A 16408-nucleotide genomic window follows, 5' to 3' on the forward strand; every position below is an offset into this window, starting at 1 on the left:
GTTTATAAATGTAAAACTTGATTGTGGATGAGTTAAACTGATATGTATACCTCGCGCACGTCAAGTTTTTGGTGCCGTTGCCGGGGCAGATTTGTCAATATCGGTGCTAAAAGCAACTTTATTAATTTAGACAATTTTACTTGTTTTTGTGTTATTGTTGTGTCTAGTGTCTTAAGTATTGTTTTTAGTGTCTTTGTGAGTCTTTGTTTATGTTTTTTTGTTTGATTAGAGTCACTTATTCGTATTGACTAAACGTGTTTTTGAGTTATTTTGAAAACATGTTTAGGGAACAAAGGAGAGTAGAATATATGGGGGAGCAATGTATGATAAGTGGAAGATCGATAATGGATGGTTACTACGCACAAAACTCCTTGAATCGAGGTAACCAAGAAATTATCGAAGGTATGTCATTTGAAGATGGTTTAAGGTGTTTAAAGGCTAAACTTGATGTTATAACGTTACAAATTCAAATGGACACTTTTATGCTTGAAATTGAGCAAAAAAGGAATTTTAATACTTTTAATTCTTATCATGTGATTTGTGACTTGTGTGGAGGTGATCATGCTACTTATACATGTATACAAGTACAATATGTGGATTATTATGATGAATTTGAGCATTGCAATCCTTATCTTGATCAATATGGTTCTAATTGAGGCAATTCTTGTGATTATGGTTGGGATAATCAATGTGCTAAGCGTGTTTCTCCTTATTTATATGATTACCAATCCAAATGTGTCCAATTTGAATCTAAACCATCTTGAAAATTGGCAATAGAAAGGTTAGCTAATGCACCTCTATCTGGGGAATTAGAAAGTGAACCATTAGTTCATGATTCTAATGCATCTTGGGAGCTAGCTATCGAACATTCTTCTAATCAATTTGATTTAGCCATAGAAAAGTTAGCTAACGCGACTTTCGATCATTTTGATAGGGTTGAGGAAAGATTAGATGCATTAACCTCTCACTTTTGTAGAATACAAGAACAATTACATGGATTGTGTGAAGTTATTTCTTCTAATGAAGCTATTTCTTCTAATAATATGTAAAATGACCCTATTATGAATGGTGGGAATGTTGTATGTGACAATGGATTAAATTATGATCAAAATGATGAATCTCAATTTTCTTTTAATGAGCAAATATCCATTCCATATGATGATATCTTTGGAACTAACCTTGAACCTCAAGAGGTGAGTTTTAATGACTCATTTTTCACCTCTCTTGAGGAGTGTATTGAAGGTATAGGTTCTAAGGGTATTGCTGCCCAAGATACTCTCATGCCATTCCCTTTGGTGAGTTCTCAAGTGGTGCATATTCAATGTAATATCTATGAAACACTTGGAATAGGTAAGTCACTTCCATTTCTCACATCATTAGATCATGTGGCTTTTGCTATAAAGTCACTTTTTAATGATCCACCGCGACCTAAAATGGTAGATTATTCTTTAACCAAGCTTCCTTAAAAAATGAGGTTCAATAGACGAGCCAACGACTATAAACAAAAGCGCTTGTTGGGAGGCAACCCAATGTTTTAGTACTTTATGTTATTTTGGTGTGATTTTATGTTTAAATTATATGTTTGAGTTATTTCATTATTTTTCATTTATAGGTATTGGAAATGAAAGCAAAAGTGACCATTTGAGATGAAAAAGACGAATTTTGATCAAACAACTCAACCCCTTCAATTACGTTAAAGGTTTATTTGATCCTTTAAAAAGGGATAAAATGCATGTTTTCAGTGTTTTACATGTGCATACATTGATAAAATTTGCAAACAAATGATCTAAGAAGCATTTTGAGTGATTGGGGTACCATTCGTAATTATTCAAAAGTTAAATTTCTGCTAAATTTTGCAGCAGAAAATGCATTTTTCAAGGAAATGCGCCACTGAATCGCGTTTTCAATTCTGCGCCCATACTGAAGAAAACGCGACAGGAAGTCGCGTTTTCAACAAAATCATTTTTTCGAGCCTGGATTAGAAACCAAAACACACGCCTTCATGTCGCGTTTTGCAGCATAGTCGCGTTTTTTATTCAGCAAGTTTTGTAAAGAAACGCGACTTCACAACACGCAGCTTGATGGCGCGTTTTGTTGAGTCGCGTTTTCTGAACACGTTTTTTTTTTAAGAAAAATGCAGGTTCTTTGATTCTCTTTTTCTTCTTTTCCTCATATATTTTCTTGTACCCTGAGTAGTTTATTGTATATTTTATATAGGTACATCACCAAAACAAAGGTTTGAAGTTACAGATCACCATTTTGTTTACTAAATCTTTGTTATCACTTTTATTTCTCATTTTCCATCTTTAGGTTAATATTACTAATGGTTATCAAATGGAATTCATGAAGCATGGGAGACAGATGGACAACGGATCTTGAAGCTTCATGTTCAATCACAACAATAGGGGAGTATCACTTTCTTTATCTTGATTTTCCTTTTTACACATTGAGAACAGTGTACATGTTAAGTGTGGGGGGAAAATTGAGATTATATACATTGTATGTGATTGACTTATTAGTTGCAAATATTAGACTTGTGTTAAAATTCAAATTTTTTCTTGTCCAAAATTGCAAAGTTGTCCCAAAAATGTTTCAAAATTTTTTTTTCAATTTATCTAAGGGATAATAAGTTCCTTACCATTAGTAGTTCAAATTTCTTCTACATTTTAGATAAATATATATGATTTGGAAACTTTTTTTCTCATTTAATTTGGAAATAACTATTATGTGATTATAATTTGTGCATTTGTAAGAAAGTATATCTTGTAAAGGGGAGAAAATTATGTTTTTTTTTGCATATTTAATGAAATTTCTTTTCTTTATTTGATTTTATAAGTTAAGTGATAAATATGGTCAATAAGTGCAATACACTTCTCATATGATTATTCTTTTAAGGAAATTATTATTATCTTTGCTGTTAAAAAAGAAGTGGAAAAAAAAGAGAAAAAATGAAAAAAAGAAGACAATAAGAAAATAAGATTTGTTCTACTTCAATGATTCTTGTACTTAGTAATTGGGAGTTTTTATCTATAAATGTTGACTTTCATGTAAAACGGTACTTGAATTAAGAGTATGCAAAATAACTTGAGTATGTGAAGTGTTGAGTAACCGGTGATCTTCATCTAAAAATGTTGATCCTCGCATCAAAAGGCATTCTCACGTCTTAAGTAATATTTAGCTATGTTATATGAATAAATCCCTCTTTAAATTAGAATAAGATGATGATCATGAGTTTAGGAAGCATTATTATTGACCATATGAGTTACTTGCTTGTGAATTGGGTAAGGATGAGAAATTGACTTGAATTTGTTATAATGGTGGTATAATTGACTCTCATTTACTTGATATTATGAGTACTTGAGCATTAATGAAAGATTGCATAATAGTTATTTACCTTGTTTGGAGAAAATGAAATTGAATGGTACACATATGTTTGTTTTCAAAATATTGGATCATTGTTGGTTTGTATTTCTAATTGCTTGAGAACAAGTAATGGTTTAAGTGTGGGGGTATTTGACAAGTAGATATTTTACGTATTTTTAGTGTGTTATATTGATTAGTTTTGGTGTGTTTTATTTAGTTTTATAACTAATTAACTAAGTTTCTAGTGAAAATACACATTTTGTGGTTTAAAGTGTGAAAATCGCATTTTTACGGTAAAAATTTCATATTTTGCAGGTTTAATGATTCAATCATCAAATGGAAACCATTGCGGAGATATTTGGATGATTGATGATGATCTAGAGTGATGAAAATAAAATATGAAGTGTAAAAGGAGAAATGCAATTTGAGGACAAAAAAATCAAGAAAAGTCAGCTTTGACAACTTTTGGTATTTTGGCTATATCTTAGAATACATACATTAGATTGAGATGATCTTTATACCATTTTGAAGCTAAGAGATATATCTACATTTAGTATGACGACATCAAGTCCAATTCAGCTATTTTCATAGTCCAAAAGTCGAAGTACCGAAATTCAACTCAGCAGTCCAAAGTTGAAAATAGAGCTCTGACCAGTCTTTGGTAATTTAGTCATATCTGGGTCTAGAGAGCTCCAAATTGGATGATTCTTGAGGCATTGGAAAGTTAATTCAAAGAGCTACAACTTTTATGTTTTACAGAAGAGTTAGTTCGGCCTCTAGCATTACGAAAATGGTAGTTGAATTACACAGAACTCAAAACGCGACTGTTCAATACGCGACCAGAAAGTCCCATTTTCTAAAGTCGCATATTCTAATCTGAATGTTGCAATTTTCTGACCAACTTGTCCTGCTTTCACGCAACATTTCCAACTCAGTTCCACCCAGAAATTTCGGTTATATATGATCAAGAAAAGGCTGGAAACTTGAAAAAACAACTCAAAAGAGTTTCAAGAGTAAAAAATGATAACAAGAAACAATTCATTTGGCTCTTAAATTTCTCTATAAATAGAAGTCTTGAAGGACAATTTTAATAACTTTTGAAGGCTAAAAAGAACTCCACAAAAAAATGTAGTCTTCACTAGTTTTTCTTGGTGTATTAGTATAGTATAGGTAAAGTAGTTTTTCCTTCTTGTATTTATATCTAGATTTGGATGAAGATTGGAGGAGCAAAGATGGAGAGTTAGAGCTCATGTGACAAGGGTGACATCTCTCCTATCACTTTCTCTTTTGTATTTGATTTCATGTTTAACTATAATACAAGTTTGGCTTTGTTTTTCTTCGTGTTTTTCTAAAGTTCATGCCTAGAGTATGGATGGACTTTCTATATCTTGTTTATGATGTTTACTTAGTTATTTGGTGATATTATTTTGAGTAAGTTATTTATCACTTATGCTTTTCTAATCATGATTAACCGCCCATTAGTTGTGATTATCTAAAGGTGTTAAATTTGCAATGAAAATTGAAATTTAAGACTAGTTCAAGAAGTGATAAATCTAGGGAGTACACTCATGAGAGTAGAGGTGCACCTATGTGGTTTTAGTGACTTGTTTCATCTAATTTCATAGAAGAAATGAGCTTGTAGTTAATTCATAAGAGTAGGTATGACTTATTTACAAGTATAGTTGATTCACTACGAGAGTAGGTTTCACATGCATAAGGAAATTACGTCATAACTAACCAAAATAATAGCATTCACTTAACCGGTAACTTCATTTGCAAGAGTAGTAAGGAATTCCATATCTCTAGGAGTTTTCTAGTGTTATTTTCATTAATTTTGTATTTATGGAAGTCCAGATAATAAAGGAATTCGAAAAACACGGTAATTGCAATCTTTTCTGTGGGATCGACCCTTAATACCCTATACTCGCTCACGATTCGTATACTTGTGATAAATCGCATGTGGGGTATTTAGCAATTATAAATTTAAAACTTGATTGTTGATGACCTTATTGTAAAGGTATACCCCGCGCACGTCAAGTTTTTGGCTAATTTCCTTATGCATATGAATCCTACATTCGTAGTGAATCAATTATACTCATAACTAATCCATACATATTCTCATGGTTATGAAATTAGCTACAAGTTCATTTCTTCAATGAAATTACATGAAATTAATCACCAAAACCACATAGGTGCACCTCTACTCTCGTGAGTGTACTTCCTATGTTTAGCACTTCTTGAACTAGTGTTAAATCTCAATTTTCATTACAGAAATAACACCTTAGATAATCACAATTAATGGTACCAGATTAATCATGATTTAAAAAGTTAAAGTGCTAAATAACTTGCTCAAATAATAGCAATCAAATAGCCAAATAATAAACATTAACAATCATAGGAAGTTCAACCAAACCCAAGGCATAAACTTTAGAAACACATAATAACATATAAATGAAGTTTTTACTATTAAAATCAATAGAAATGCAATGTTAGCCACTTTAACATAAAATGTAGATTTTTACCAAAATCTTAGTTATTTTAGTTATAAAACTAAATAATCAAACCAAAATTAACTAATAAAATGCACTTAAAAATACGTACAATAAACCCTTATCAAAACTCGTGTCAAATGGCTTTCACAGGGCGACTGGAATTTCAAGTTCTTCCATGCGATGGTCAAGCAAAAACGAGTTCAAAGTACGATTCATCGAATCAAAACGGTCGACGATTCTTGGGTGGAGGGGGATGAGAATATTGCCTCTGAGGCTATTCGATTTTTCTCTGATTTATACTCTGAGACCGAGACGGTTAACTCTGTGCTGCTTCAGTTTATCCTATCTTTGATCTCGACACAGGACAACCTTACCCTGGAGGATATCCCTTCAATGCAAGAGTTAAAAAGGGTTGTATATGCCATGGATGGAGACAGTGCTGCAGGGCCAGATGGATTCACTGGTAAGTTTTTCACCTTTGCATGGGACATCATTGTCAATGATGTATATAATGTTGTAGTGAGTTTTTTCTGTGGGGCAGAGCTACCGCGGTTCATTACCTCGACCTCCATTGTTCTGGTTCCGAAAATCCCAAATTCGAATGATTTCTCTAAGTTGCGGCCTATAAGCCTTTGTAATTTCATAAATAAGGTGATTTCGCGCCTTTTGTCTGATAGAGTGGCCGCTTTGCTGCCAAAAAAATCTCTCCCCAGCAGTCAGGGTTTGTCAGGGGTCGAAATATCACAGAGAACTACCTGTTAGCTCAGGAGATTATTTCAGGTAGTGGGAAAAAGTCTCGAGGGGGGAATGTAGCGCTAAAACTAGATATGTCTAAGGCTTATGACCGGGTATCTTGGATTCATTTGACTACGGTGTTGCGAAAATTTGGCTTGGGTGAGCGATTTATTGATATGACCTAGCAATTGATATCAAATGTTTGGTTCTCCGTTATGGTTAATGGGGCATCGTATGGCTTCTTTAAATCAAGTAAGGGGCTTCGCCAGGGGGATCCATTATCCCCTGTCTTATTTGTCATAGGAGCGGAGGTTCTATCGCGAGGGTTGAATAGTCTTGCATATCAAACGGGCTTCCATGGGTTTAAGGTTCCTCAAGGATGTCCTACGGTAACTCATCTGGCATTTGTGGACGATGTGCTAATCTTGGCTAATGGATCCACTGCTTCTCTTCATCGAATTATCAGGATTTTGGAATTGTACCAACAATCCTCCGGTCAACTGCTCAACATTCAAAAGAGTGGCTACTTGGTTCACCATTCCTTACCCAGTTCAAGACATCGAATCATTGAGCGGATTATGGGGTTCTCCCGCTAAATGCTTCTCACTCGGTATCTAGGCTTCCCCCTTTATGTTGGGAGATGTAAGACGGTCTACTTTGCTGAGGTATGTCAAAGTATTTTTGGGAAAATTTTGTCATGGAAATCGAAGTTTTTAACTTCAAGGGGGAGAATCACCTTGATTAAACATGTGCTTTCGGCTATCCCGACTCATTTGCTTTCAGCTACAGTGATGCCCAAAGCTGTGTTCCACTCTATTGAACAAGCGTGTGCCAACTTTCTGTGGGGAGCCTCGGACTTGGGTCTAAGGTACCATTGGATCGGATGGTCAAAATTGTGTTTTCCACCGGAGAAAGGAGAATTGGGCTTCAGACAGCTTCGAGATGTTTATACAGTTTTCTCTTATAAGTTGTGGTGAAAGTTTCGAACAGGTTCTTCACTTTGGACTGTGTTTATGTGACAGAAGTATTGTCGGAGAGTCCACCCTTGTCAGGTTAAGCTCAACCCGTTTTCTTCAGCAACATGGAGACGGATGCTTAACGTCAGCCGACAAGTTGAACTCTCTATGTTGTGGTTGATACAAGATGGGTTGTGTAATTTTTGGTTCGACAATTGGTTGGGTAGCGGTGCACTATTTCTTCATGGTCCAATAGCAGCCAATCTCTCATTTCATGATTTCATCACTCAGGGTCATTGGAACGTGCAATCGTTATTTCAAACTCTCCCACAAAAGATTATCCCAGCTATTTTGGATAAGCCGGTCCCAATAGAGCACCAATCGGATGAGGTGGTGTGGATAGCTGCGACGTCTGGGCAGTTCTCCTTGGCATCGGCTTTTCATGAGGTACATCAAGTACGTAACAATTCACTTATGTTTGCTACAGTCTAGCAAAATCCAATTCCGTTGAAAGTGTCCTTCTTCATGGTTCGACTACTCTCAGGACGCCTGCCATTAGATAATGTTCTTCATACGCTGGGAATTCATGGTCCTTCCAAATGTTGGTGTTGTCCGTACGCATCGGTTGAAATGTTTGAGCATGTTTTCTCAACGGGCCAAGTTGCAAAGGAGGTTTGGGCATACTTCGGAGAGCTGTGTGGCATTAGCTTAGGCTCATCTGTTCGGGCCCATCTAGTCTCTTGGTGGTTGTCCTCCCCTGCTTCGGAGAAGCAGAAGGTGATATATTATACTCTTCCGAGCCTTATATGTTGGCATATTTGGAAAACTCGGAATAAAGCAATCTTCGAAGCAATTATACCGCACACCGCTTCTATCTGTCAGGCAATCTTTTTGGAGACTAAACTACTAATTGAAGGTCATTTTAAAGAGCATATTAGATGTCCCTCATTTACGCAGTTGTATGACTGGTCCCACCAAACAAAACGGAAGTTTGGTTTCAAACTCGTTCAATGGAAACCAGGAGAAGGGGAGGAATATTTCACTTTGAATACTGATGGTTGCTCCAAAGGTAATCCTGGGACTTCTGGTGGAGGCAGAGTTATACGGGACGTGGTAGGGCGCCCCTTGGTAGGTTTCTCAGCTTTCTTCGGCGAGGTATCTAGTATCCAGGCTGAGGCATTGGCTCTCTTGATAGGACTCCGATTATGTGATTAGAGGGGAATTACAAATATTAACGTCCAGGTAGACTCCCTACTATTGGTGGGAATTCTGCAATGTCAAATCAACTGCCCATGGTGTATTCGGTTACAGGTCCACCAAATATGGAAATTGATTGACATACCTACTAGGCTCTCCCACTGTTTCAGGGAGGCTAACAAGGTGGCGGATATTCTGGCAAATGTTGGAGTGGCTCATCCTCACCTGGATATCAAATTTTATGAGCATTGGAATGATTGGCCACGACTGGCTCGTGAGGGAATTCGACTAGATTTCATTAGAATGCCTTCTATTAGGATCGTGAAACTACCCTAATTTTAGAAACAGAAATTGTTCAACTTTGAGCCCGTTGTATCTCTGCTTATTATGCATAAAAGTGGGGGTGGCATCCCTCCCCTTTGCCAGGCTTAGCCAAAAAAAAAAAAATAGATTCGGACTTTAGGCTTTAAATTTCAGATTTCAGTTTCTAAATTTCAATTTTATCAAATGCACCCTAAGTTTTCCCTTAAAGTTGGTTTCTCAGAATCAACCATTCTCAAATCCTAGTCCAACATTTGTATGAAACGTTTCTGTACCCTTTTTTTTATTTAAGTTTCTGTACTTTAATCCTCTAAACCATACGATAGATATATAATTTTAGCATGTGTAAATATTGTTGCTAGATATACAAAATAAGGACCGTTTTGAGGACCAAACGATTGTAACTTATTACCCGAAGGTAATTCCTACTTCCAATCAAAGCAGTAATATAACATTTCGGACAACATCCTATTTTCTGTAAATATGCCCATCAAAACAACTCCACCAATACTAGATTTACAAGTGAAAAAGAAATTTATATTGGACAGTGATAAGAATAACTTGAATATAGAACCCACTCACTTTTTGTTCTCATTTTGTCATCAATCACAGACAAAATATTTTCATCTTTCATGACAATTGCAAAACAATGGCTTCAATGGCTTTAATATCTCCCTTACTCGATTTCTCTGCTTCGTTTTTCTTGATTTTCAATTTAAAGCATTCAAACATAATGTACGCCTTTTCTGTGACAATATTTGTACTACTTATTTTGTGTGCCTAGATTTAGATTTAGATATAAATTTGCTATTGCAAGAGTTTTATGCCTGGTCCATATCAGTAATTTTTACATTTATCTCTCCAAATCTATAACAATGGAATTAAACTTATCAAAATGTCAGTATATTAAATACATTCAATCATTTGGTACAAACTGACTTTCCTTCAAGGGGATTGGGTTGGGCAGTAAAAGAGAAGGGATTGTATGCTGGAGATCCTGAATTCAAAATCTTTCACTTACCAAAAAGAACAAGAAAAAGAAAAAGGAAAAAAAAACTTTTTTTCAAATAAAATGGATTCTCTACTATCTTCTTCGAATACAAAGTTTTGATCTTATCCTACTTGATTTTAGCCGGAGTCTGACTGGTGACTCCTCATAAAATCTCATTAAAGAGATTTATTATGAAAAATGACTTTCGCATTCTTATCCATCTGGCCGAAATCCTCATCATCCATCTTCTTTGGTTTTTTCTCAACTCACGGTAACTCCATATTACACCAAATAGGCCCCAACTGGACCTACAGCATTTCAAAGATGACACCGTGATTAAATTTCTCATCGGCAGTCTTTCTTATCTTTTATTGCCGCAAAACCCCTAGAGTTTCTGATACTAGTTGAGAAGGCCACTCCTAGAATATTCATAAAAGAGGATAAAAGAACCCTTAAAACTTATACAAGTTTGTAAGGGCTGGTACTCAAAAATTCACAAAAGAAACGGATACAATGGCTTTTGACATCCCAAAAGACAATAACAAAGTAGAAATAAATCAAAGAGATAAACACCAGATTTATGTGATTTGGTAAAAAGACCGATCTCCATGTAAGAGGAGCAGAAGCTTATTATGAATAAGAAGACTAAAAAGTATTAAATAGTAAATGTTCATAGGCTTAAAACACTTAATAGAATAAAACACATGAATAAGCCACCAGGCCAGAGGCCTAATGGTCACCACTAGTCTTGCCACTTTATGTGGTAGCCTTAACTGACTTTCTTGAGTCTCTGTGAGGCCCCAGTTCGTTCTACGTTGATATATTCATTAATTGGGCGGTAACGTTTGGTTTTGGGAGTATTTCGAAAACCCTAAGTAGGGATTAAGATTTAAACCCTAAGTTCCGGTTAAGATTGAAAACCCGTTTTTTCCACATTTTCTTTATTAGAAAATTCCCCAGATAATTTTTATTGAGTAAATAGAGTTTTTAGATGATTTTTCTAGTATTAGTTAGTTTTTGAGAAATAAGAACGTATATTGGACGTGGGACCCACTAGTGCGAAAAGTTCGGAAGAATTCGGCCAATAAGGTTAAGTTTCGGATACTGTGTAAAATTTATCGGGTGTTAAGAGATAAGTAGTGTGTGTGAAGTGAGTGATGTGAGAGAGAAAAGGAAGATAAGAATGCATTAATGAGTGTGACAAGTGTCACAATATGATTGGTTGGACTTTAAGAATTACTATTCACAATTTTGACTTTTTTGACCAAAGGTTAAATATCTCAAAAATCATTCAAAATTCACCATTTTTCTCTCCTTGGTGGCCGGCTCTCTAAGCTCAAAGAAGGGAGGAAATTTTCCATCTCTCAAGCTTCCATAAGCTTCAATCTTCCATAAACAAAAGCTTAGACTAGATTTCACTCCATAAAATCCTATCTTCTAGTGCTAGTAAGGGTTGTGGTGAAGTTTGTTTGAAGGTCTAAGGTGCCCAACATCTTCCTCTCTCTTGGTTCTTGGTAAGTGAAGCTTGAAACACCCTACTACACCTAATGATGCTTATGTTGTGCTTATTAGTGATAAGAGTGCTAAAATTTCTGGTTTTAATCTTGGTTTGAAGTGATTTGGTGAAGTTTTCCATTTTATGATGATTTTTCTGGTTTAATTGGATTATGATGGTGTGGTTGAATATGATGAATGGTAATAGCCTATAATGACTCTAGTGAGTGTGAAATGTGGATAAATGCAACCAATTTTGGATTTGGTGTGAAAATTGAAAAGTTAGGGTTCCTAAATCCCCAATTCTGTCCGGTTTTGGATCATAGGGTTAGAGGCAGAATTTGACTTTACTCAAAACATGAAAGTTGTAGGTATTGATGTGTTTGAGGTGCCTACAAAATTTCAGGTCATTTGGATTAATGTAGAATGAGATATGACGAAATTACTGTAGCTGTTCTGCTTTGATCAGAATGCGAAAACTGCGATAGTAATTGGCCATTTTGACTGGAATTGGTTTGGATTTTAGAGTTGGTGTCTTCTGATGAAATGTAGCTGGATGTCTTAGCTATCATATGCCTTTGGAATTTCGGAATTTGGACTTGTATGGACTGAGATATACCGATTACAGTTTTCTGTGTTTTGCAAACCTGTTTTGGTAATTCTGATTTAGTATCTTGCATATTTGACCTAGTTGTGCTAGGATTTGGACTGAGTTACCTTCTACATTGTTGTAGCCCTGTTCCATAGCTTCGAAACGGTGGGTCTTACACCCCCATCCGATAACCGTAGTGAATTTGGTGCCATTACCGCATATTGAGGTCCAATACGGTTTGTGATTCTGTTACGTGTTTTGGAAAATTTATGACTGGAACTTTGGCTTCACATTTGACTGAGTTACAAGCTGTTTGGGCTTGCGACCAAAACACCAAACTTATAGCCCTATATCAGAGCTTTCTAACGCCCTTGGAATTTCATGAATCGGATTTATAGAACCTGAGATATAGCCGAGCAAACAAGGCTTGCCCGTGAAAATGACCATTTTCTGGTCAGATCGGTTTTGGTCCTGATGACCAATTTCCGTTCCGAATTTGGATTGCCGACCTTCATGAAAGTTGTTCCATTTGGAATGAACTATCTAACTGCCAATTTTCAGCTCTTTTGACCATGTGTAGCATGGAAAACAGTTTGCACTCAAAACTGACCATTTGTGCATTGGCCAGATTTCGTAAGTGATTGTGTTTGGTTCATTTGGGACTAAAGCCTCCAGTTTCAGTTCTGGATGTCTTCATAACAGTTGTTGTTCATCCTTTAAGCTTCGATATGGCGTCTCATACGCCTTAATCCGATATTCGTAGCCCAACTTATGAGTAAACTAGAAACGAGTGTCAAATCTGCCGTTTCCGTTCGTCATGTTTACGTGAGCGCGTGCGCCTTTTTGCCGTTTCCGCAATTTCGTGTGCCAATTTTGCCGTTTTGCTTGTTTTGGATCTGTTAATAGTCGTTTGTGATATTATGTGATAAAATCTTCTATTTCAGACCGTGGTGAGCTAGGCGGAGCCGGTGGGGCCCACTACTAGCGAAAACGCGCGAAGCGATTTTGTTCTTGTACTGCTTTTGATATTTTGGGTAAGTATTCAGGCCGCTTTTGTATGTTAGTTGCTTATGTGATTCGATATGTATGAAGAGGGTACTTAGACGAGGGTGTACTTTATCGCACTCGCTCTAAACCCTAATTTGCGCACATATTTGTACATGGCTTATGTATATGAGCAATTTTGGAACTAAAACCCTTGAGCTGGTGGCTCAGGGTGACTTTTGAATAATTTTGTGAATTTTGTGAGTTTGAGGTTGAACTCAATACCTAGAGGGACTATTCGAGCCGGTTAGGGCTTGGTCGAAGTCAGTCCAACTTGGTTTGAGGTCACCAAGTTTGTGAACCCGGTTCGCTGAGTATGTGGACCAATTTTGTGACCCGAGCTTGTGACTCAAGCTCAAGTTTGTGATTTCGTTCGCCTGGGCAAGTTTGTGAGGTGACTGGCCAGTGAGGGTGATAAGGTGTCGGTGGGTGTACAAGTGAAGTTCTACGGACCTTATTTATGGTCGACGGAGTGTCGACAGGAGATCACGCATGGCAAATGACTTGGCTTTGGAGCCACCCGTATCCTTATTATGTGATGTTACTTTTCTGCTTTTGCTTTACTCTTACTGTGTAATTGATGTTACGTGAAATTTACGCTTTTGCCCCTATTTACTTACTAAGCTTTTAGCTTACCCCATTCCTTTTGTTTTCCTTAGCAGGGGCCGACGCGGGTACGTTTGGGCACTTACACTAGTATAGTATAGTTAGACTTGCTTGTAATAGCGGACAATTAGGATGCTTGTTTTTATTGTGGTGGTTTGTATAAGGACCCTTTTTAGGGTCTACATTTTGATTTTTGTGGTAATTATACGGATGTAATAGTAAGAGCAGGTACTTTTGGAGAATGTAATTATAACTCTTTTGGGATTGTAAATAGTACTCTTTTGGATTTTCTGGCTTTTATTGTTTTAAGTTTCGAGTCCTGGCGCGAGCTAGGCAGGCGGCCCGCCGATACCCTTGGGTTCGCCCTTGGGAGAAGTGGGGTCGTCACAGTCTCTACTCACATCGAGTCCTCCTCTCTTTCTCCCTAAATTAGGATAAATTAAGTTATAAGAATTTTACCATTGCAACAAAAAAAAAGGAATATTACATAAATCTCTAAATATAAGTACTAATAGAAAAGAAACTCTTCTAAATTTCCACGCGTGATAGGTGCAAGTCACTACCCAACAGATCCAACACCGGTGTGTCCAGAAGAGTAAACACATCCTATAGGAGAAAACAAAACCAAAATGACATTTGCACTACTTAGGTGCAAAGTTCATTGGCCTTTTCTCAGAAAGACCATCGTGGCGCTTCGAAAAGGTTAGCTCTAGCTTGGTCTCATTTTGAATTTTTAGCATATGGGCTTTTTGGTAACCCTCAGATAACTTTGTAACAATGATTTATTGATGTATTGGCAATTGACTAGAGGAATATGTGAGAAATTAAAGTGATGGTTTCTAACTCTTAAGCTATGTTTCTAACCCTATTACGGCATTGCATAGGTAAGAAGAATTCACAATAATAATATTTATGATCACTAGTCATTGCATTTGTAACATAGCGGTAACTTTCAAACTCATTGCTATTATTTTTTGGCCCATGATTTAGTACTTGTACAAGGGGTGAGCATCGAAATCGAATGCAGTAATTCAAGTGAAAGAAATCTGTAATTTCGGAAATTTGGCTCTAAATATTTCAACCATTTTGCATTCTTTCGAATTCATTTTTGTCTCAAAATGAACTTGGAAAGTAGTATTTTACTCTTTTATTGAATTAACTTTCAAAAGAAAGAAAATGAAAAGAACTTGAATTTCATAATCTAGAATTTCACAAATCAATAGATGTTTAGGACTCAGGATGACCGTGGCTTGTTGAGAGTGAGATATTAAAATAATGGAGATAGTAGAAACTGTGAGGCAGTACTAGAGGCAACCATTTTTGGTGGCCAGTAGGTATATGAGCGATGGGTTTTGGGTGTGTTAGAAATTAGAATTGGGTTGTGTGGGATGGTTTTTGGTTTTAGTTATCATTTTATTATACATGTATAAATTACCATTTAAAACTAAATTATAACCTTTTTGATAAAAATATCAGCATTTCATTAAATCTTCACTAATGGCAGAAATTACATCAACCACACAAAAATACAGATAGATCTAAAGAACAAATCTTAGATACTACAATATTAAAAATCGATAGAATATTATGCTGTAAAACTCCAAAAATATCAAAAGATAAAATAGGGAGAATTGCATCAATCGTTCTTCACATGTCGCTAATGTAAAAATTTAGTCTCTCAAAATGAAAAGGAGCAATTTTAATCCCTAACAATAAAAAATGATCACTTTTCATCCTTAGTCACTTTTCTAGCTGAATTTTTGCCGGAATCAATCACAAGCACATCACATGATCATTTTTAAAGGGTAAATCTAGCAGATCACTTCAAACAATGTTCCTGGTCCAGGTTCTTGCTCCTGAGCTTCTCATAATACTCCGCATAGGGAAATCCGTGTAGAGAACCGGCAAACCATCCGCTGCGAGAAGCCAGTGACAGTCTTGCTTGATTAGCATTGACGATAGCTATTTTTTTTTTTTCAAAACGACAATTGTTTTTATAGATGAACTTGAACTTTACAAAGTCGAGCAAAGGCTGAAGGTACTATGCAATCAGTGCTCCATGGCACTGAGGAAACCAAAGTTCTTCATCTTGCAATATGCCTAACGCATAACCACTAATCCTGTCACTAAGATGATTAGAATCTTTCCTAACTAAACAAAAGGAGCACATGCGAAACAAGGACTTCAAATCATGAATATCCTCCAGCAAGGTGACCAAACGCATGTCCTGAGTTTTGCTGTTCAGAATAAGCTTGAGAGCTTGCTTACTGTCCATCTGGATCTCAATCTTCCTCCACTCTTGCATTACAGCTTTACTCATCAAGAGTTTGACAGCTGCTATATCATCTATGAGCTGGTGGCCTGTGCTTCTGTCATGCAACGCCCAGCCTCTCACTTGACGATGCAGCATTGACATACAACATTGACGATAGCTCGATGCCGCACATTCTTGTAAATCCCATTGCTCAGGCCTATTTTAATTAATTAATCTTGGAAGTTAAATTATCTTCAAACTGTTACCTAATCTGTAGCATTGATGAGGTTGCACATTGTGGGTATTAAGATAAAAAAAAGGATCCAAACCTGTAACTAATCACCTATATTGAACTTGAAGACC

The 16408-nt window shown here is 36.3% G+C and overlaps 1 protein-coding gene across 1 annotated transcript; it reads left to right on the plus strand.

Annotated features, from left to right (window-relative positions):
* Positions 1-7186: 7186 nt before the first annotated feature.
* On the plus strand, positions 7187-9079 carry LOC140016872 (uncharacterized). The gene is made up of 5 exons (XM_072070959.1): positions 7187-7255; positions 7613-7993; positions 8039-8323; positions 8504-8701; positions 8858-9079. The coding sequence occupies exons 1-5, from the start codon at positions 7187-7189 to the stop codon at positions 9077-9079; spliced, it is 1155 nt and encodes a 384-aa protein (XP_071927060.1).
* Positions 9080-16408: the final 7329 nt, after the last annotated feature.

Source organism: Coffea arabica, chromosome 1e (assembly GCF_036785885.1).
Source record: "Coffea arabica cultivar ET-39 chromosome 1e, Coffea Arabica ET-39 HiFi, whole genome shotgun sequence".
NCBI classification, from domain to species: domain Eukaryota; kingdom Viridiplantae; phylum Streptophyta; class Magnoliopsida; order Gentianales; family Rubiaceae; genus Coffea; species Coffea arabica.

What these genes read in the sequence shown, in the direction of transcription:
- LOC140016872 (XM_072070959.1), top strand. Translation starts at nt 7,187, where the DNA reads ATGCTTCTCACTCGGTATCTAGGCTTCCCCCTTTATGTTGGGAGATGT. An exon ending in AGACGGTCTACTTTGCTGAG is followed by an intron (nt 7,256 to 7,612) that starts GTATGTCAAAGT and finishes TTTATGTGACAG; the next exon opens with AAGTATTGTCGGAGAGTCCA. An exon ending in TCTCAGCTTTCTTCGGCGAG is followed by an intron (nt 8,702 to 8,857) that starts GTATCTAGTATC and finishes ATTCGGTTACAG; the next exon opens with GTCCACCAAATATGGAAATT.